A 22933-nucleotide genomic window follows, 5' to 3' on the forward strand; every position below is an offset into this window, starting at 1 on the left:
ACAGTGAATTCTCAACAGTTTCAGATTAGAGTTGAAGGGAAGCAGTGGAATAGTCATTTAAATTCAGACCAAAAAAACTTTATTGTGCTACATAAAACCTTCCCAAACCCCAGTTTTCCTGTTCCTGAGCTGAACAGAGCCAGCTCTGTGTATTAATAGCTAATCCTGCCCACAGAGATGAGCAGGGAGTGCCTCAGGGGCTCTAGGGCTCTGCAGTGTCCCAAGTGTGTGCGGAGGAAAATGATTTAATCAGAATTAGGTTGCTTTGACCAGCATCTCAGACTCATGCCATCACATTTTTCCCCTTGAAAAGCCACTTTGGCTTTGGCTCACTCTTCATAGAGCATCACTCAAAGCTTATGTTTCACCTCAAAAATCTACTCATTTTCCTTTCTTTCAGTATTAAGTGTCTTGGAAAAAAAAACAGGAAGAAAATAGCAAAACCTCCTAAAAGGCTCAGTCCACTGAGTAAAGCAAAGGGCTGGCATTACAGAAATGAGCATTTTGCTGGGTTAATGGAGACCACAGCTGCAGTGGGGGCTCTGCAGGAGGAGCCCAGCACTGCCAGTGCAGCAGGACACCCCAGGACAAGGTTGGGGGTTCCCTGGGAATCACTGGGGCAGAGGAGATGTTTTTATGATCTCTGAGCTTTAGGTTTTAATGCTTTAAGCCTTTCTGAGAAAAGGGCGATTTTGTATTCTCACTGCACAGCTCAGAAGACTCAAACAGGCATCACCTTTCCCACTTTTCCCATTTCGCCCCTGACCCAGACCTTCCCTTGCTGCTGGCTGATTTTCTTGGCAATTAATGTGACAAACATAAAAATTTGGCTCAGCCAAGGCTGTGTTTCTCCAGTTTTTGGTGCCCTTTTCCTGCCCAGTGGGAGCTGTGGGTGAAGAAGAGCTGGGTTGGGGCACCGGGCACGTTTCTGCACCTCTGGCGTGCGAGGACACGGCCGGGTCCCCACCCTGCTGTGATTCACTCAGGAAATGTTTCTTTATCTCCTCAGTAACAGTCCTGGATGGGAACTGAGCTGGCTCAGGGCTGGCCTTGCTGGGAAGGGCTTGGGGGAGCTGGAGGTGAAGAAAGTGCAAAGAAAAACCCAAATGGAGAAACCCAAGCTGCCGAAGCTTTTCTCTCCGTGTGGAAGTGTGGTGCTGTTCACAGGGGTCCCTGGACGAGGGAAGAGATGAGAATCTTGACTCCATGTTTCAGAAGGCTGATTTATTATTTTATGATATATATTATATTAAAATTATATACTAAAAGAATAGAAGAAATTATTTCATCAGGACAAGGGAAGAGATGAGAATCTTGACTCCATGTTTCAGAGGGCTGATTTATTATTTTATGATATATATTATATTAAAATTATATACTAAAAGAATAGAAGAAATTATTTCATCAGGACAAGGGAAGAGATGAGAATCTTGACTCCATGTTTCAGAGGGCTGATTTATTATTTTATGATATATATTATATTAAAATGATATACTAAAACTATACTAAAAGAACAGAAGGAAGGATTTCATCAGAAGGCTTGAAAGGAATAGGAAGGAATGGAATGATAATAAAACCTTGTGACTGCTCACAGCCTCGACACAGGTGGCTGTCGCTGGTCATCAAGTAAAAACAATTCACATGCTGGGTAAACAATTCTCCAAAACACATTCCAAAGCAGCAAAACATGGGGAAGATGAAGTTCCCCAGCTTCTCAGGAGAAAAGATCCTGTCAAAAGGATTTTTCATAGAATGTGTCTGTGACAGGGAAAGGAATGGCTGGTTGGGTGCTTTGCTGCTCCTGGAGTGGGATCTGGTTCTCCCCTCTGATCCTTTCCAGTCTGAAAGGTCGTGTAGGTGCACAACTGTGCACACCCACAAATGGCAGGAATTAAGGAACTGTGCAGCTCTATCCACGTCATCTCCACGTTTCTGATTGTGGCACAGGGAGAAATCTACCTCAAACACTTCCTTTGACAAGCAAGGAGGTGTAAACTATGAATTCATCCATTATTCTGGAGTCAGTGGGAAAGGTGACCATTGGCAGGTGAACAGAGGAGGATGGTTTGTGCTGACTGACAAATCAAATTGGGTTTTTGTGGTTGTTGTTCATTGATTGCAGGTTTGTCCCTGGAATTTCACGAACAGCTTGACTGACTGAACATAACAAAATGGCCAATCTTGTTCCCTTTGCTTTCATCCCTCAGATCAGAGTTGGACAGCAGAGGATAGATATCCCTGAGCCCAGACACCCTCCTGTCCACTCTCCTGAGCTTTCCCCCTTGGTTTTTTTGCAGATGTTGACGAGTGCCAGGTGCACAACGGGGGCTGCCAGCACCGCTGTGTGAACACCCTGGGCTCCTTCTACTGCGAGTGCCAGCCCGGCTTCCGCCTGCACACGGACGGCAGGACCTGCCTCGGTAAGGCTGCCCTGCAAATCCCCTGGCAATCTCTCCTTTCAGCCTTTTTCCTGACAGTAAATCCGTGGCAGTGAACAGAAGACCTCGATTTCCTCACTCCCTCCCATGCTCTGTGCCCTCAATGTGAGATAACGCTGATGGGTTTGGGTTCCTCTGAGTCCCTGTGTCTTCCCTCACAGTTTGTGTCCCTTTGTGCAAAATATTTCCATGTGGTCACGTAAAACTGGGGCTGCTTTGCTGTCCCTGAGTTTATTCTGGTTCAGGAGAATCACTGGGTTCAAAACATTGGCTGTTCTTCCATGTGGTCACATAAAACTGGGGCTGCTTTGCTGCCCCTGAGTTTTTTCTGGTTCAGGAGAAATAACTCCCAAGTGCTTTGGTGCTTCTGCTTTTGATTCAGGATATATCAGATATGGCATTCTCAGAACAGATACATAAATGAAATTATGAGGATTTTCAAGTCAGGCTTCATTTTGACCTCAGTATTTCCCCAGAATTTCAGTATTTTCTCAGTATTGCTGTGGGCAGCAGGTGTGACAGACAAGTGACAGTAAATGTGGCTGTGTGTGGAGCTGTGGCCATAATAATCCAAACCCTTCTCCTCTGGGATGCTGGTCCTGCATTCTCTTGGATGGTGCTTGTTCAAACATCACCATCCAGGCACCAGGTTTGCCCTGCAGCTGATTTTGGGGCCAATTCCTTGAAATGTTGTTTTCTGCCTGCCCCAAACTGGAGCTCAGAATGGAACTCAGAGTCTTCCTCCAGCATCTGTGGCTGTTTTAATTAAACCACTTCTCCCCCACAGCTTCATTTGACACATTTTTCCACTATTTGAGGGATATTTTCATGCAAGTGGAAAGAATTCCCGGGCCGTGGTGTTTGCAGAGTTTTCTCGGAACGCAGTCACGCTCCAGAGTCTGCCTGTGTGTTCCAGTTGGGAATGGTGATATGTGAGCAGGAAAAATCCATCCAGGGAAGCTGTGCCCAGCTCTGCACTGACACACATCTGCCCACAGCTGCCTCCAGTCCGTAATGACACCCAACCAAGTGAGATTTAAGGTGCAGGATCCCCTTATTTTGCTGGAAAAATCCAGAAGGGAAAGGATGGCAAGGAAGGGACAAAGTCAAGCTTGGCAGCCAGCACTGAACTCCACGCTCATGTCGGGGTGAGGAGCTGCTGCTGCTCACATGTAAGTGTGCTGTGGTCTGTCATCTCCTAATTGTCTCTGGGATATGTTGCTCCCTTTCTTGTGGTGAGCAGTGATCCCGTGTTGCCACATTTCTCTTCACGGAGAAAAGCAAGGCACGATTCTTCCCAATAATATTTCTGGGTTTCACATTCTCTGAACCACAGAGAAAGGAAAACCAATCCTTATCTCATTTGCTGTGCCAAAGTAGAATGCCAAATGGAGATTGTTTACCCAAAGTGGTGGTGTTTTGTTTCCTTGGCCCATCAGGGCCAGGTGTGTGTGTGTGTGTGAGGACTGTTGGCTGACAATCACAAAAAAAGAGTGCAGTTATGTACAGAGCTGAGTGCTTAACAGATTCAGTTTAGCTGTAATGCAATATAGTGCAATATAATAGAGAATAGTGTAGTATATAAAGTAATTAATTAGCCTCTGATGTCCATAGAGTCCTCATCATTCCTCTCCTTTGGGGGCAAAAATATCAACGATAATCCCGCAGCCTTGCAGAGCGAAACGTGGGACAGGCTGACACCAGGAGTGCTCAGCAGCCCCAGAAGCTGGAACAGTTCTCAGGGAAAACATTTAATAGATCTCTAGAGGGAGGAATTCTCTTCTTTAAGGGGAGTTTTTTATGATTTTCCGTTGCTCTCCAGGCTTCCCTGCTGGTGTGGCTGAGCATTCCCACAGGATCCAGCCCCGCTCCTGCTGCCCGTGCCCAGCGCTGCAAACCTGCTTTGCATTAAACTTGTGAGCAAATATTAGCCATAAAGTGCAGTGCTGGAATTCACCTGCCAAAAGTGAGAGGTCTCTGTTCATGAAATCTGATCATGAGTGAGTGGGGCAGTTCCTGAAGAGCAGAGCCTGCAGGATCTGCAGTGAGTTTGTGGTGCTGGTCCCCCTGGGATCCAGAGCACCCAGGAAAGCAAAGCAGACCAGGCAGGGCAAATAGAAACCTCTCACTGCATAATTATCTAATAATGTTTCTAAAATGGGGCTTTCTCATTTCAGGACTGGTGGCTTTTTCTCTTTACACATCTCTGCCTGTCCATGTGTATATGTGACACCTTCACAGAACTCTGTACTAACCCAGCTGTGAGGAGGGGTGGAACATCTTTTTCTTAGAAAAGCTCAGAACAGAGCACAGGCTCAGAGGTGCCTCCTCTGCTGGTGTTTGTGGCTGTCCTGTTGTACCCACAGACACCAGATTGCCTTGTGGTCAGTTCTGAGGGATTTGGGGTTAACTGCTCAAAGCTGTTTTTCTCCTCAAGCTGGGATGTCCTCTCATTTTCTGTAGAGATTCTGTGCTGTTAAAATACAAAATATTGCCACTAGATATAGGGAATAAGCCAGGAATGAAGGGAACTGGGGACAGCGAGCATCCATCCATCCATCCATCCATCCATCCATCCATCCATCCATCCATCCATCCATCCATCCATCCATCCATCCATCATCCATCCATCCATCATCCATCCATCCATCATCCATCCAATCCTTCCCATCCATCCAATCCTATCCATCCATCCATCCATCCATCCATCCATGCATCCATCCATCCATCCTTGTCCTGCTGAGGGAAGATCGCAGCTCCACACTGGGACAAGCACAATTTTGGGTGGTAGGAAGCTCCTGTCTGCCCCAGCCAGAGTGTTCTGGGCACAGAAAGAAGCCTTTGCAGTCAAGTTTCTTGTTAAGGGCCATCAAATCATGGATCTCATTCTTTAAATGCTTTCTGCTCCCCACAAAACCCACAAAGGCTCCGATGATGGATCGGCAGCGCTGAGCTGGAGCTCCACAATTCCCCCACAGTGTGCTGGGTTAGCTGGTACCTGGGGCTGTGACTTAAATGGCTTAAAACCCCCTTCCTGCGCCCAGCTCTCAGCTGGTGCTCTGCAGCTCCGTTGTGCAGGATCCTTTTGCTGTGTCTTTGTTCCAATCTCTGCTGAAAGAGGGAGAAAAGGAGCAGCAGCTTCCACTGCGAGTGAAACAGAACAAAGAGAGGCCTTGGGCGTCCTGAAATCACCTCTTTCTTCATCAGAACCACATGGGCAGGAGGCAGGAAGCTGACATCTCCAGGTCCTTCTCCACTGTTTCAGCAGAGGGATGCAGGCCAGGCTGAGGCAGAGGGGTTTGATGGGAGCCAATTGCTTTTGTTGGCCTGAGGAGCAGAGAGATGGTCTGGATTAACACACAACATGTTTCTGGAAGTTGTCTGAGGTTAGGAGGAATCAGTTTGGGATTACAGGATGGAGCAGAATGTTTATATCAGGAGAACTTCAAATGAAGAAATCTCAGTGACAGGGGTGATATAATGAACAGAAGGACCAGGCCAGGAGGTTTGTGTGGGTTTGAGCTGTGTGTGCAGGGACCACATGTGCTTGGTGAGGCTTTCCATTTTACAGACAACTCGCACATTTTAGGGAGTTTGACCTTTTCTTTGCCCAGTCGCACATTTTTCAGCCTTTTCTTAGAATTGCTGGGTTTTTGTGACACTGCAGAAGGAACATCCTGCTCAGTTCTAGCTACAGCTGCTCACAGTCACTCTTGGGGCATCAACTCGCTGGTCCTGGTGGCAAATCACCTGTCTCTAAAGGAAAAGTGAGAGAGAGGAAAGAGGAGAAGTGAGAAGAGAGAGGAAAAGTCAGAAGAGCAGCTGGAGGGTGCAGAGATCAGGTATTAAATCATCTCCTGTGTTAGGCTGCTGCTGCACAGATCCACTTCCTGGCTGTAATCAGCAGCAAAAATCTCCTTTCCATCCCTCTTTATCCATTTCCCAGGCCTGAGAGGGTCAGAATCTGGGAGCAGCACTGCACTCCCCCCAGACAGCAGGGCTGGAAGGAACCTCCCTCTCTCAGACACTGAAATATCATCTGTGGAAAATCTGTCTGCGCTGTAATTACAAAAATCTGTGTGATGTACAGGATGACACTGGGCTTGGCAGCCTTGTCACAGAAATGTTAAGCTCGGGCAGAGCATCTGGGAATGGAAATATTTTTAGAGTGGTTCTGTAAACAGAATAAAAACCCCGAGCAGTAATTAAAACAAGGCCAGCAGCGAGGTCTGCTGGCTGTGACTGCGAGGAGCCAGCTGAGGAGACCCAGCCTCACACGGGCTCTGTCTCCTGAAATCTTGCATGGATGAACTCAGACTTTCGATTTTTTTTTAGGAATTTGCGAGGAGGCCGTTATTTAAACTTCAAATCAATCCGAATAACTGCATCCTGGGTGGTTATTTTAGACACAAGATGCATTGGCTTGTTCCATGTTGGCCCAGTGCTTTTCCCAGATGAAGGAATGTTTTGGCAGGCATCAGCATTGTTTGACTTGTTTTGTTTTTTTTTTTTTATTTTAAAAAAAGGCTCTTTCCAACAAGCACATTATTTATGGCTATTTTTGAATATATGTTATTAAACACTTAAATATATTGGAATATTTTTAAATGACCACCCATCTCTGCTAGAGCTTGAGTAGTGTAACTCTGACCCAGAGCTTTTCAGGAACGTTTAGTATTCCTGTTGTTTCCTTCCAAATGGATTAAAGGAAACAATGCCAGCACAACTAACATAAACCCCGAGTTCTTGCTCCAGCCTTATGTTTTATATGGCAAAATCTTGACCCTGTCAAGCTGCTTTTATTCCCCCAAATGTTGTTTAGCTAATTAGAGGCATAAAATGAGAAGTTGAGTTATTTTAACATTTGGAATGAGAGTGATCCTCAGCTCTGAGTCAAAGCATATTTTATTTTTTTTTTGCAGGGGAAGGGCATGCAGAAAAAAATGAAAAAAAAAAAATTGACTATATTTTTGTCCGGAGCCAAATATTTGTTTTCACTTATGTACAAGAGCAAGGACTTAACTTGCCTTGGGATTCAGAGGAGTGTTACCAGCAGAGATTTCTGCTGGTAGCTGCTTTCCAGGTCCTCCTGCTTCCAAAGCTCTGGAGGTTGTGGAGGGCACTGTGATCACCTGAAGGATCAGTCTGGGGAGAGATGGTTTTCATTAGAGATATTTTTAGCTTTCCTATAAGATTCCACTGAGCCAGCACATTAGTTTGTTCTGGAGTTTGAAAAATAGGTCAGAAACATGTGAGAGCAGAGCTGATGGTTCTGCTCAGCTCACGGGAGCCAGGGCTGGGTTTCCATCCTGGGCCAGGGCCAGCCCCAGCCATGCTCCACCAGCCCACTGGGTTGTGACACTTTGGTGGCTCCGGAGAGGCAGAACAGGGTTCAAAGGCCAATTTCCCAATTGTCACAGGAGACAGCTCTCTTTGGAGGAGCTCAGTGCATGAGGAGTTGTGACGGTGTTCACAGGGGTTCTGGGATGAGGGAAGAGATGAGGATCTGACTCCATGTTTCAGAAGGCTTGGTTTATTATTTTATGATATATATTACATTAAAACTATACTAAAAGAATAGAAGAAAGGATTTCTTCAGAAGGCTAGCTAAGAATAGAACAGGAAGGAATAAATAACAAAGGCTTGTGTCTCGGACAGAGAGTCCGAGACAGCTGGGCTGTGATTGGCCATTAATTAGAAACAACCACATGAGCCCAATCCCAGATGCACCTGTTGCATTCCACAGCAGCAGATAACCATTGTTTACATTTTGTTCCTGAGGCCTCTCAGCTTCTCAGGAGGAAAAATCCTAAGGAAAGGATTTTTCATAAAAGATGTCTGTGACGAGGAGTTGGGTGGGTTAACCCAGGAGACACCCAGTGCTCCATTGTATGGCTTTGAAGGCAAATCATTGTCCCACAATGACTTCTCCACCTGAGTCCATGAATCCAGCTCCAGAAAGTTTTGTTTCCCAGCTCAAATTCCTCCTGGATCCGAGGTCAATAGTCCTGGTTCTTCTATTCTTTTAGTATACTTTTAATATATAATTTTTCTTTTAATATAATGTATATCATAATAATAAAAATAATAAATCAGCCTTCTGAAACATGGAGTGAAGATTCGCATCTCTTCCCTCATCCTGGGACCCCTGCGAACACCACCACGTCCCCAGGTGCCACCTGTTGCAGGCATCTTTTATGAGAAATCTTTTCTTTAGGATTTTTCCTCTTGAGAAGCTGAGAGGCCTCAGGAACAAAATGTAACCAATGGTTATCTGCTGCTGTGGAATGCAACAAGTGCATCTGTGATTGGGCTCATGTGGTTGTTTCTAATTAATGGCCAATCACAGTCCAGCTGGCTCGGACTCTCTGTCCGAGACACAAGCCTTTGTTATCATTCCTTCCTGTTCTATTCTTAGCCAGCCTTCTGATGAAATCCTTTCTTCTATTCTTTTAGTATAGTTTTAATGTATTATATATCATAAAATAATAAATCCTTCTGAGACATGGAGTCAGATCCTCGTCTCTTCCCTCATCCAAAAACCCCTGCGAACACGGTCACAGCCACTCAAACCCTTTTTGTGCCAAACCTTGTGTCCATTTTCCCCGCAGCTCTGAACTCGTGTGCCCTGAACAACGGAGGCTGCGAGCACGACTGTGTGCAGGTGACCCTGGCCCAGCACCGCTGCCAGTGCAGGCACAACCACCAGCTGCACCAGGATGGCAAACGCTGCATCCGTGAGTCCTGGGGGGCTGGGGAGCCGTGGGTTCCAGCTGGGAGCTGTGGGATGGTGTGGTGGGGTTCACAGGATGAGGGAAAAGATGAGAATCTTGATTCCATGATTCAGAAGGCTGATTTATTATTTTATTATATATAATATATTAAAAATTTAACATTATTAAATTAAATTTTAAATATATATTATATTAAAATATTTTATTATATATTACATTATTTTATTAATATATTATATTAAAATATAATATATTAATATATTACATTAATATATAATTAAATAATATTAAATATATTTTTATTATTTATATTATATTGTATTACATTGTATTATATATTATATTATATTATATTATATTATATTATATTATATTATATTATATTATATTATAGTATATATTTTATAATATATATTATATATATTATATTAAAAGAAAATTATATATTAAAACTATACTAAAAGAATTGAGAGAAAGGATTTCATCAGGAGGCTAGCAAGGAATAGAAAGGAATGTTAATAAAATCTTGTGACTGCCCACAGCCTCGACACAGGTGGCTGCCATTGGTCATCAAGTAGAAACAACTCACATGGACCTATCACAGATGCACCTGTTGCATTCCACAGCAGCAGATAATTATTGTTTTTCTTTTCCTCTGAGGCTTCTCAGCTTCTCAGGAGAAAAAAAAATCCTCTCAAAAGGATTTTTCATAAAATACGTCCGTGACAGGATGGGGATGCTCAGATGTCCAGCAGATCAGACTGGGGGATTTCCAGTAAAAACTCTGTGTGTTTTGTTGTCATGGACATATCCTGCGGTTTATTCCAAGGGATGGGAAGAGCTGGAGGAGTCGTAGCCAACAAAAATGAAATTGTATGAAGGCACAGGCTGCTGTGGGAGTGGAGGGACAGCAGAGTGTGACAGTGGGGTGGGATGTTCTCCCTGTCTGGCTGACCTGCTCCTGGCTCAGGAGGGAGAGAAACTGAAGGGGACAGAACACAAGGTTGTTCTCGTTCATGGCTGCTGGCATTCAAAAGGCAGGAAGGACAGAAGTCCTGAGCCGTGGTGTTGCTACAGCAAAAGGAACAACTGGGATGTTCCAAATGCAGCAGCCAAAGGGGTTTGGAGCATCTGCCCTGGTCCTGGGGCAGGTCAGAGATTGGCAAACCTCTGGGTAGGAGTATTTGGAGCAAATTGCCAGCACTTGCTGTGTAATCTCTGCAGAGGGATGTGCCCATGCCAAGCTTCTGCTGGAAGGGCTTTACCCAGCCTAATGCCAGCCTTCTGCAGGATCTCCTGCTGGAAGGGTTTTACCCAGCTCAATGCCAGCCTTCTGCAGGATCTCCTGCTGGAAGGGTTTTACCCAGCTCAATGCCAGCCTTCTGCAGGATCTCCTGCTGGAAGGGTTTCACCCAGCTCAATGCCAGCCTTCTGCAGGATCTCACAGCGTGCACGTCCTCCCGAACAGGTGGAGCAGGGATTTTCTGCCTGGGATTTTCAGGCTGCAGGCTTTCCTGCTGCTCTGTGCAGGATCTGTGTGGGCTGACCCAGGCTCTGTGCTCTGCCTGCAGTGAGGAACCCGTGCTCTGACAGGAACGGGGGCTGCATGCAGCGCTGCCTCAGCCACCGCGGCCGTGCCCGCTGTGAGTGCCACCCCGGCTACCTGCTGGCCCCTGATGGCAAGACCTGCGAAGGTGAGTGCCCTGCAGAGCTCCCCTGCAGGAAAAGCTCTGTGTCTGATGGGTGAGGGAGTGCTCAGTGGGAGCAGAGTGGAAGGAAGGACATGCCTTCCCTTGGCTGGCTCAGGTGGTGTCTGTGCCCTGCTGGAGCTGTCTGCAACAGCAGGGCTGTTCCAGGGGAGATTTAGGCTGGGCATTAGGGGGAAGTTCCTCCCTGAAAGGGGGATCAGGTGTTGGAATGGGCTGTCCAAGGAGGTGGTGGAGTCACCATCTTTTATTCTTTATTTAAGAATAGACTGGATGTGGCACTGGGTGCTGTGGTCTGGTGACAAGGTAGTTTTAGGTCAAAGGTAGGATTTGATGATCTCAAAGGTCTTTTCCAGCCTAATTGATTTTGTGATTCTGTGTGTCCCACTGTCACGTGACCCCATCTCCTGGGAAGCTTTACAGCAATTCCAAACTTAACTCTGTGTCTTTACTGCTCTGAACCCCAATGAACCGTTCAGAGGGCAAGAAACCAGTGCAGAACTCAAATACCATAACTTTGGAAGGGTGTTTGAAGTTCAGCCTACTTATCTTAGGTGTTCTCCTTCTCCCAGACGTGAACGAGTGCCTGACAGGGCTGGCCATGTGTGCACACCAGTGCCTCAACACCCGAGGCTCCTTCAAGTGCACCTGTAACCCAGGCTACGAGCTGGGGGCGGATGGCAAGCGCTGCTACCGTGAGTACTGAGGGCTCCAGTCTGAGCTTCCTTTCTGCCAGGGCCAGGATTAAATGTGTGTGTGATGGTATTTCTTGTTGGGACTCAGATGTTTGTTAGTTCTTAGCTCTGTTACAGTCTCACAAGCCCTGAGTCCTACAGCACTTCACACTCTAACAAACTAAAATGGAGATGTGTCTCTCTCTCTCTACAAGGCCTTTTAAGGATAAACTGTCCGATTAGGAAATGACAACTGAATTATTTTTACTTTTAACCCAATGACCAACCACCCGTGCCCTGCAACACAGACTTTTTTATCCAATTACGCAAAACCACACAAACCCATGGAGAAGAGGGTGAAGAAGAAGGAGAAGAAAGAGAAGAAGAAGAAGGTGAAAAGGTGAAGAAGGAGGAGAAGAAGAAGGAGAAAAGGGAGGAGAAGAAAAAAGAGAGAAGGAGAAGGTGAAGAAGAAGGAGAAGAAAAAGGTGAAGAAGGAGAAGAAGAAGGACCAGCCACTGCCCTAAAACCTCCATCTTGCTCTATATATATCACTTATATTCTAAAACCCCAAACTCTAAGTTTTCCACCCTGTGATATCACACACTTCTATTCAAACTCCACACCCACAATCCCAGTTCTGTAATTCCATTTTGGAAGCCTTCTTCACGGCCTCAGGTCAATGCAGTGTTCTCTTGGGGGTCTGTGTCAGCTCAGAAGGTCTGAAATTTTCAGTAACCAGGGCTCCAACACTCAGCCCTGCCCAGCAGGACAGGGCACACCTGGGCTGCTGCAGGCACGTGTTTGTCACTGCCCTCTGGGAATCGCCAGGGCCAAGCTGTGGCAATCTCTGCTGAAGGATTTCACAAGCGGTTTTGAGGCTGTTTACTCCCCCACCAAGACAAAAATCTTGGTCTGATCTTTAAAGTCACCACAAAGCCACTTTAGCTGGTTAAAGGCAATTGATTTGGAGCCATTTGGCTTCAAATAAGCCAACTTCTGCTCTTGGAGACTCTGCTGGACAGGCTCAGTGAGCTGCAGATGTGTCACTGGAGGAATTGAGCCAGTGAAGGGCTCACATCTGCTCCCATCAAGGCAAGAAATAAACTCTGTGATGCAAGAGTGAGCTGGACTGTCCTCACAGCTTCATGCAGCTGCTGCAGCCCAGCAGGGCCAGGCTGGGCCAGAGCCACCAGCCCTGACAGATGCCAGCCACCGTGGCAGTCCCAGTGCTGGCAGCTGGTGGCACTGGGAGCTGTGAGGGTCCCCTTGAGCAGCAGCTGGAGCTTGGCAAGGCTTTGCAGGCCATAAATGGGTCCTGAAAGGCATCAAACAGAGCAATATGGGGCACCGGGATGATGACATGAGGTTGAAGGGCATAAGTATGTACACAGCTTTCTTCTTAGGGGCACAGCCAGTCTCACACCGTGACACATTGCCCTGGGGCCAACAGAGCAGCCTTTCCACATGAAAGGTTCCTCCCTGCCCTTCCTGGCACGTTTCTTTTAAGCAAAACCCTGCTCTGTGCTGCTTTAATAAGGAAAGGGAAGAGAGGGATGACAATCACGTTGTGAAATCTGGAAAAAGTCTTCCACTGTGGCCCAGCTTTTGTTTTTGACAAGCACAGACCCATTGGGAAGCATCAAGCTCCCTTTCTTTCATCCTCCTTGGGTCTGAACGCACGAAAAACTCAGCGCTCTTGAAGGCAGAAATTGTTTTCCTGAGGTTCAGGACTGAGTCAAAGCTCCATAAAACAAGTTCCTTTTAGTTTAAGAAAGCTTAATTAACTAGACAAGTTTACAGAATCCTTGCCAAGCTGGGATGATCTATGGCTGCGACTGATGTTTGCGCCGAGCGCTTTTGACATGTCAGGAGCTAACGATTCTGGCTGTAGGCATCTGGATGCTTCCCTGCTTAGCTGTGTTCTGCTGCTCCCATTTCTGCCTGGCACCAGCACAGCTCTGCTCTGAGGCTGAGCCAACTTTTGGCTGGCAGCACACGCTGCTGCTTGGCAGGAGTGGGAGCAGTTTCATCCGCAGCCTGTTCGATCCCAGAGACTGTCCAGAGCCTGCTCCGCTGAGAGGCTGCGTGAGATCCAGAGGTTTCTTTTTATACCCCCGCTTCCCAGCCCAGCAGTGGCCTCTGTGCTGAGCTATTTCCATCCTTTCCCACCGCAGATCCCCCTCCTCAGCAGGGAGGCAGTGCCAGGAGCTGGTGGGGGCAGGCAGGGGCCAGCTGTGCACGCAGATGTGTCCCACAGGATCCTAACCAGGCTGCCTTTTCCAGGGATAGAGATGGAGATTGTGAACAGCTGTGAGACCAACAATGGGGGCTGTTCCCACGTGTGCCACCACACCAGCTCTGGCCCAGTCTGCACCTGTAACTTTGGCTTTAGGCTGGAAGAGGACCAGAAGTCATGCACTGGTAAGGAACAGGAGAAGGCCAGACCTTGATTTCCATCCCAGGTAATTGTGAGGATCCCTCTTGGGATCTTAGGTCAGGATCCCTCTTGGCTACTGTGTGTGTGCACTTCAAACAGGCTAAAGAGGATAGAAACTGATGGAAAGTGAGAGCAGATGAAATATTGTTCTGCTCAAAGATGTCCCCAAACTTCCCTCAGGATATCCTTGGACAGCACTTATGACTTGGGCAGTAATTATGACTTCCAAACTAATTAGTTTTTCCCAGATGAAACTGCCCCGAGCAGGAGTCAGTCAGCTGGAATCACCCTGCCTGTAAGGACACCAAACCTGCAGCCACAATCCCCAGCTGGGAATCACAGCGAGCTTCCCTCAGGGACTCAGGGTTCCTCCCTGGATGGAGGAGCATGATCTGTTAACACAAAAATCCCTGATTCCAGGAGGAACTCGAGGATTCTGGCTCAGCATTTGGCAGCAGACCAGTAAAAGCTCCCCAGAACTAGTCAGGGAGTAGTTTACCAGTTCCTGCCACCACTCAGCGGTGCATTTACACCCTTTGTTTCTCGTGCAGATATCAATGAGTGTGACACGGGCTCTCACTGCTGTCAGCAGGACTGCTACAATTACCCTGGGGGCTACGAGTGCTCCTGCCATGCTGGGTACAGGCTCAGCACCGATGGCTGTGGCTGTGATGGTGAGTGCCAGCACCTCCCTGGGCTCCAGGCAGAGCCCTGTGTGTCCCTCTACTTCTAATTAGCTCGTTGTCACTCTCCTCAGTTTGTTTAGTGTTGGTTCTAACCCCTGTGCTAAGCCCAGCCCAAGTGGAGAGGGGTTTTTGAACACATCAAGGTCAGATTGGGCTAACTCAGAGTGAGCTGGCCCAGGCTTGACCCCATTAATTCACAGAAACCATTTGATGTTCAACCCCAGAGGGCAACACTGCCCATCACTTTCACCCAAGGGATAAAGACAAATAACAGTGTCTGTGTAAAACACAGCCAAGATGGTGACTAATGAAGCTTTTAATTAGGAGAATAAGAAATTGTCCTACCTGGTGGCCAACAGCCAGGCATTTCTTCCAGTTTCTCCCTGCTCTTACCAGTTTTCCTGCCAGCTTTCTGATGAGTCACCTTCCCAGCAGAAAGAATGTGGGGGAAGAATCCCCCTAATAATTGTTCTCACTTCCAAAGCTCTCAACATTTCCCAGGGGAAGGAGCCAAACACACCCACCTGTTCCTACACAATTAATAAAGGATGGGAACTGAAGCCCAGCACATTTTTCTGTTGAAACACAGGCATCCCTAATCCCTGAGGTGGTTTAACTCCATTTTTAGAGCTGATGGCTTCACACATTTAGCAGAGAAGACGCCACCAGCCTATTTCTGCTGCACGGCCCTGTCACTGCTCCTGTCCCATGTTTTGCAGATGTGGATGAGTGCTCTGCCAACAACGGTGGGTGTGAACACACGTGCCAGAACCTGCCAGGCTCCTTCCAGTGTGGCTGTGACGTTGGGCACAAGCTGGATGAAGACAGAAGGAGCTGCATCTGTAAGTGCCTCACCCAGGCTGCCTCGGGCTGGGCAGTGGGTCCCTCCTCTGCCTCCTGCGTGAGCCTGGGCCACACAGACTGGAGCTCCTTAGCCCTGCACCTCACCTCTTTCAGCTCCCTCACAGCCTCTGAGCTGTGGCAGTGCCTCAGCCCAGCCCTGGAGAGCTTTCCCAGACAGGACCAGTCCTGTTCCAGCTTGGGACACAGCGCTGGCCAGAGAAATGCAGGGAGTCGTGGCACAGCTCCACCTCCAACAGCTCCACAGCCTGCAGTGTTGAACACTGCCCCCATGTCCAACACAGAGCCAGAGCCCCTTCCACAGTCACCAGCCCCTACAGATTTTCCTTGTAAGAAATAATAGATTATTTATTTGTAGCATTACAGAGATCTTGAGCTCACATACCTGACCTGGGCCAATTCTAGCCAAAAAAAACCCTGAACAAACAACCTGGGAAAGCTTTAGGGGTGTCAGAACAGGGTGAGATCAGAGCTGCAAACATGAGAGCCACAGAGAGTTCTGGTTTCAATTTGCTGCTGCTGCAGAGGTCCTGTCCCACTGTCCCTGCTCCCAGAGACCTTGCAGAGGTTCTGTCCCACCATTCACCTCCCAGAGACCCTGCAGAGGTCCTGTCCCACCATTCACCTCCCAGAGACCCTGCAGAGGTCCTGTCCCACCATTCACCTCCCAGAGACCCTGCAGAGGTCCTGTCCCACCATTCACCTCCCAGAGACCCTGCAGAGGTCCTGTCCCACTGTTCATTTCCCAGAGACCTTGCAGAGGTCCTGTCCCACTGTCTCTGCTCCCAGAGACCACCCAGAGGTCCCACCATTGTGGGACCACTGTCCACCCATGTCCCACCATTCACCTCCCAGAGACCTTGCAGAAGTCCTGTCCCACCATTCACCTCCCAGAGACCCTGCAGAGGTGCTGTCCCACTGTTCATTTCCCAGAGACCCTGCAGAGGTCCTGTCCCACTCTCCACCTCCCAGAGACCCTGTCTCAACCCCTCTGTGACTCTGCCCCCTCTGTCCCTGCTCCCAGCCCTCGAGGACACGGTGGAGGCCCTGGATGGCCGGCGCCCCATCATCCGCCCCATCCCTCACGTGGCCATCCTGCGGGACGAGCTCACCCAGCTCTTCAGCCACGACTACGAGGAAGAGGAGGAGGAGCTGGAAGCACGAGGGGAGCACACGCTGTCGGAGAAGTTCGGTGGGCATTGTGCAGCAGCAGCAGTCGGGGCCGTGCTTTGCTTGGAACTTGTAAGAGCCTGAGTGAGAGATGCAGGACTCCAGGCAGCTCTTCAAAATTCAGTTTATTACATCCAAGGTGTTACAGCAGTCCAGGGTTGTGGGTGACAGAGCTGTGCTTACAGCTGTCAGCTCCAGCTGCAGGCAGGCCTGGAGACCCTTTGGTTTTGGTTACAAATGCATTCTATACTTTTCTTTTGGTTACAATGCATTCTATACTTTTCTTTGCTGAGCATCTTCATACAGTAGAACCAATCTATACCTTAACTTTTACCTATAGCCCATCATAACTACTATAATTACCATATTTATGTTACTATTCTCCAATCACTAAAAGTTAGCACATTACAGTTTAAGCTAGAAGTTGTTTTTCAGTTTTCTTGCAGTGGAAAAATTCTGAGACTTTTTTCTCTACTTGCAACATTGCTGACTTGTTTGCCTGTGCTCTCTTTCTGCTTGGTATAAACATCTTCTTGTTTGGGGTGGGTTTATCCTTTTCTCTAAGCCATAAAAACCCCTTCTAACTAACACACCCTTTGCCTCCTTGGTTATCCAGTGAGACTGGCTCAGAAAGTCCTTTCTTCTATATCAAAACTTGCTTCCATCTCTATTCCTTCATCAGACTCTACGTTTAAAAATTTTTCTGCTAAGCACACGTATCTGTGAGACTCTCTTGTTAAACTTTCATCCTTCCCAGCAGAACTCTTCAGGAATGATGGTGTAGGCTGGGTTTAATTGTTTGGTGAACACACCAGACCTGTTGAGTGCCTGTTCTGTGTTCAGCTCTGCTGCAGCTGTCTTGGTTTGGAAAGCCAGGTGTGTGCTAAGGAAGGCAGGAGCCTCCCCTGAAATGGAAAAATGTAAACCCCCACCCTCCAAATTGCTATAAATTTTAAATTAAGGGGCTCTCAGGCAAAGATATGGGAGCAGGAATAACAGTTCTTTATTAGGGAAGAAAATAAAAAGATAAAAATAAACAATGCAGTAAATTAAAACTACACTGCCAGAGTCAGAACCCAGCCTGACACCCTGTGGGTCAGGCTGTTGGCAGCAGTCCCATTGGAATTGTGGCTCAGCCCTCCTGCAGTGTCAGGGCTGGTTCTGCTGGAGCAGGGATCCTGGAGAAAGGTGCAGTCTCTGCCTCTGCAGATCCAGTGGAACAGGCAGCTGTTCCTCTGGGAATCCAGTGGAGAAGCTGTCTTGCTGTCCCAGGATCTCAGATTATATCCAGTTAGGAATGCTTGGCTCCTCCTCCCTCTGGGCGGAGCATCTCACCGTGGGTTGATGTAATTTTTGTCAGTCATGCAGTGACATTCAATGGCCCATTGACAGAAGATGAGGGAGGATTGTTTGTGGAAGAGATAAAGCAAACTGCCCAATGAACAGAAGATAACCGCCCCACCTCTAACAGATGGCAAATAGAATACACATGACCTTGCAATCTGAACAACAGCCTCCGCAGGGGGACGCTCCAAACTGCCCAGGGTGCTGCAGCATCCCTGGGGGGGTTCTCACCCGTGGTGCCTCTTGTTGCAGTCTGCCTGGAGCACACCTTTGGCCCCGACTGCAGCCTGACCTGCGACGACTGCCAGAACGGAGCCACCTGCAGCGCCGAGGGCAGCGGCTGCCTCTGCGCCGCCGGCTGGACCGGCGTGCTCTGCAACCAGAGTGAGTGCAGCTCTGCCCCAGGCTGTGCCCTGGGTGCAGCCCCGAGAGGCTGTGGCTGGGCTGAGCCTCATCTCCCTCTCCCTTTCTAGCTTGCCCAGCCGGCACCTTTGGCAGCAACTGCAGCCAGAGCTGCCGGTGCCAGAACGGTGGCACCTGTGACCCTGCCAGTGGCACCTGCCGCTGCCCGCCTGGTGTGGCTGGAGAGCTCTGCCAGGATGGTGAGTGCAGCATTCCCCTTACCCTCCCTGTGCTGCTGGGGGCCATCCCTGGCCTCCTCTTTCCTGCAGAGATTTGCCACCACTTGACGCGGTGCTGGATTTTCCCCAGCTGGCTCCTGTGCCAAGAGGAGCGGGCTGTTCCCAGAAAAAAAAAAGCAGCACAGTTTCTGTTCCCAGAAAGCAGCCCAGTCTGGGATACAGCTGTAGGGCTTAAACTCTGTGGCACAGGTTGGTAAGTGTCCAGAGCAGGAGTAAGGATAAGGGAGAGGTCTTCAGAATGGTTTCCAAAAGGATTTATTCTGTGGAAGGGTCAGGGAGCAAAGACACAGAAGGTAGGTGTGTAAGGGTTTTTAAATGGAGGTGATTTAATAGGAGGGGATAAATCAGCAGCTAATTGGAGATAGCCTGTGGAGGGGTAAAGGGCAGGGTTCACACAAAAGCATCTTCCAATGAGGGAAGTAGTGGGGGGAGGTTTGGGTCACATGGACTAATGGGATATTGAACTTTAGGGGATTTCTGAAAAGGAATTCCAAGCAGGTAGGATTGACAGGGAGCTCAGGGTAGATGGACAATGGGGTACAAGGATATAATTTGGACCAAACCATTACCTTGGGCAGTAACAGAACATTCCATTAGGAGTAAAATCACACCACAACAATCAGTGGATAAATGGCTGGTCTGGCCATTGCTGGTGCTACTCTCAGATGTTCCAGATGTGCTTTCCTGAAGCCTGGAAGTGTTTCCTGTGGGGTTCCCTCCACTGGTTCTTTTGTAGCTGCTCATCAGCAGCATCTCTCAGCTCTCTTGTTGAGCCATCCCAGTGAGAGCAGCTTGAACACACTCCTGCTCCATCTCAGTCCATCAGCCACTGAATTTTGTGTGGAAAAATGAAATTTTAAACAGCAAAAGGAGTGATAAATGACACTCTTCCCCCACAGAACAGTGCTCCAAGTGTTCTGTCTTTGCACCCGAAGACCTTTCCAATCAATCCCTGTTCACTGCTCATCCATGACTGAGGGCAGAAATCTCTATTTCATGGGGCATTCAGTGGCAGACACAGGAAAAAATGTCAAACCCACAATTTCCGTGGTTAATTTCCATGGAAACCATGGAGGTATTTTCCACCCAGATCACTGGAAAGCTGTGACAGCAGTAGTAACCCAAAGCACCCAGAGTACCCAAAGGAGGGGTCGCTGCTGGTGGTGCTCGTTTCTCCCTCCCAAAGGGTTAAAATTCGGGGGACATAATTTGAAAACCAGAAAGAGGGAGACAATCAGAGATTCAGACAGAAGGACTTCAGTCACATGTTGGGAGCATATGGGAACTATTACTGAAGGAGGAGAGTGAAGCAGAATGCAAACGAACACAAGAGATACCCCAGCCTCTTCTTTCTGTAGGAAGGAGGTGATTGAGGGGGCCAGAGAGAAAACAGGAAGGTATTTTAAAATGAAAATAAACAAAACAAAATGGCTCTGTTGTCCCAAGGTGGCATTTCCTCTGCTCCTCTCTTTGTAGGGACAAGGCTTGTGCTGCTGGGCAGCTGCTGGCCAGAGCACTCTGCTGACACAGCCTGTCTGCCACGTGCTTCCAATATCGAGGTCTTTAGCATAACAGAGAAAAAAACCCAATAATTTTATTCACTTAATAGTGCAAATATCCCTGTGGCTTTTCAACAGGAGCAGCCTGGTGGGTTGCTTTCTCACGGAGGACAGCCTTGACCTCTCAGAGCCCTGTGGGTGGGTTATTTCTGTCCCAGCCAGCAGAGTTGCTGGTGACAGTGAGTGCAGAGATGATGGGTGCCCTGGAGCACCACGAAGTGACATCCCCTGTGACACTGCACAGCTGATTTGGAGCTGGAGCAGGGAATCTGATCTCTGTCCCCCTGGATCAGCAGTTCAAGCAATGTAATTTCAGTAAGTCAAGATGTGCAAAGAGCAAGGCTAGTGGAGTATTTGACAATAGATATTCAGACATCATGGAGGACACTGAAAAATATTTTCAAACTCCTTAATGAGATATGACTGAATAGATCTTGCCAGGTGATAAATGGGCACTGTTTGAACAGCAGGTAGTTTGCAGAATATTATCAATGCTATGCCATGAATATTGTATAGCTAACACAATAAGAACTGAGCTGCGTTCAGTTCTTGGGACCGGAGCAGGGATGCATCCCTTTCCCTCGGTGCATCCCTGCTCTGGTTCTGAGAACTGAACACAGCTCCATTTTCAGTGTGTTTCTCTCGATTAAAACAACCTGCTGAGGCTGGCTCATCTTCCTAGGAAACCTCTCTCTGTTCCTAGGGTGCCCCAAGGGATTTTATGGGAAGCACTGCAGGAAGAAGTGCAACTGTGCCAACCGGGGTCACTGCCATCGGATCTATGGTGCCTGCCTGTGCGACCCTGGCCTGTACGGCCGGTTCTGCCACCTGGGTACGCTCGGGTTACCCCTGAATCCCAGCCTTTCTGGGAAGTATTGGAATTAAACACCAATATATCCGGATGGAACGTGCCTGGGCTCATCTGGCCCTTGCTGCTTGACCAAAGGCGGCAGCTGTGGTGGTTTCACCTCAGAGACACCTTTGGCTGGCTGGATGCTGCAGCTGGGCACTTGGGACAAGTCCACGCATGCAGGAGCTCAGGTTTACTGAACCTTCTCCTGGTGAAGAAGCTTTAAAGCGAGGTGAAGGAAAAGGAGTCGGGTTCTGCTGGAGGGTTTGGATCCAGAGCTTTATTCCTGACCCACAGGCCTCTGAATGCAGCAACAGCTCCAACAGAACTCCCTGAACCGCGTGGTTGCTGTGTCTTTTAACCCCAGGGAGAGGGGCAGGGAAGGGGTAGGGATCCCACCAACCAGGTGAGGGGGGGGAAGTCTCAGGGGACAAAATGACACCTGGAGGGACCAATGTCCCCCAGGGTTGAACGGCATCTTTTGAACTTCGCCAATCACACGACGCCCTTCTGGAATGCCAGGATTGACAGACAGCAGTCAGCAGGGAGCAAGGGAAGGGAGAGGTTATTGGCACACCTGGGGAAAGAACTGGGATGACTGAGACAGGCTATTACAGAGAGCAACAGGGAAGGAGCTCTCTGCCCCTCACTGACCAGCTCTTCCTCTCCCTGCAGCGTGCCCCAAGTGGGTGTTTGGGGCTGGCTGCTCGGAGGAGTGCCAGTGCCTGCAGCGCAACTCGCGGGACTGCGACGCCAGGGACGGCTCCTGCCGCTGCAAACCCGGCTACCGCGGCCAGCGCTGCCAGCACAGTGAGTGGGGCACATGGGCAGCTGGCTTGGGAAACACCTCTGAGGTCACCTGTGACCGTGTTCACAGGGGTCTCAGGATGAGGGAGGAGACAAGGATCTGACTCCGTGTTTCAGAAGGCTTGATTTATTTTTTGATATATATTATTTATTTTTTGATATATATTACACTATATATATGTGTATATATTATTATTATTTTATGATATATATTGCTTTATATATAATTTATTATATATAATGTATATATATTATTTTATGATATATATTACATTATTATTTTATGATATATATTACATTAAAACTATACTAAAAGAATAGAAGAAAGGATTTCCCCAAAAGGCTGGCTAAGAGTAGAATAGCAAAGAATGATAACAAAGGCTTGTGGCTCGGACTCTCTGTCTGAGACAGCTGACTGTGATTGGCCATTAATTAGAAACAACCAACATGGACCAATCACAGATGCACCTGTTGCATTCCACAGCAGCAGATAGCCATTGTTGGCATTCTGTTCCTGGGGCCTCTCAGCTTCTCAGGAGAAAAAAATCCTAAGGAAAGGATTTTTCATAAAAGATGTCTGTGACAGTCATCAAACCCAACCCATGAGCCAGCAGCACCTTGGCAGCCAGACCATGGCACTGAGCGCCGCATCCAGGCTTTTCCTGAACACTTCCAGGGATGTGATGCCACCACCTCCCTGGGCAGCTCATTCCAATGCCCAATCACCCTTTCTGGGAAGAATTTCATCTTAATGTCCAATCTAAGCCTTCCCTGGTGTAGCTTAAGGCTGTGTCCCCTTGCTCCTGATCCCCCCCTGGCTGCACCCTCCTGGCAGGGAGCTGCAGAGGGTGATAAGATCTCCCCTGAGCCTTCTTTCTTCCAGGCTCAACAACCCCAGCTCCCTCAGCTGCTCCTCACAGGATTGGTGGTCCAGACCCCTCACCAGCCTTGTTGCCCTGCTCTGGACACGCTCCAGCCCCTCCATGGCCTTCCTAAATTGGGGGCCCAGAACCGGACACAGCACT

General features: G+C 48.3%; 1 protein-coding gene across 1 annotated transcript in view; it reads left to right on the plus strand.

Annotated features, from left to right (window-relative positions):
• Positions 1-22933, plus strand: part of MEGF6 (multiple EGF like domains 6) — a 99136-nt gene that overhangs the window by 54447 nt on the left and 21756 nt on the right. Inside the window, exons 4-15 of the mRNA XM_066564131.1 lie at positions 2298-2420; positions 9050-9175; positions 10744-10866; positions 11451-11573; positions 13837-13974; positions 14542-14664; positions 15396-15518; positions 16562-16729; positions 18304-18435; positions 18525-18653; positions 20955-21083; positions 21777-21911. Of these exons, the coding sequence (XP_066420228.1) occupies positions 2298-2420; positions 9050-9175; positions 10744-10866; positions 11451-11573; positions 13837-13974; positions 14542-14664; positions 15396-15518; positions 16562-16729; positions 18304-18435; positions 18525-18653; positions 20955-21083; positions 21777-21911 (1572 nt within the window). The remainder of the gene's footprint in view (positions 1-2297; positions 2421-9049; positions 9176-10743; positions 10867-11450; positions 11574-13836; positions 13975-14541; positions 14665-15395; positions 15519-16561; positions 16730-18303; positions 18436-18524; positions 18654-20954; positions 21084-21776; positions 21912-22933) is intronic.

Source organism: Molothrus aeneus, chromosome 21, assembly GCF_037042795.1.
Source record: "Molothrus aeneus isolate 106 chromosome 21, BPBGC_Maene_1.0, whole genome shotgun sequence".
Classification (NCBI taxonomy): Eukaryota; Metazoa; Chordata; class Aves; order Passeriformes; family Icteridae; genus Molothrus; species Molothrus aeneus.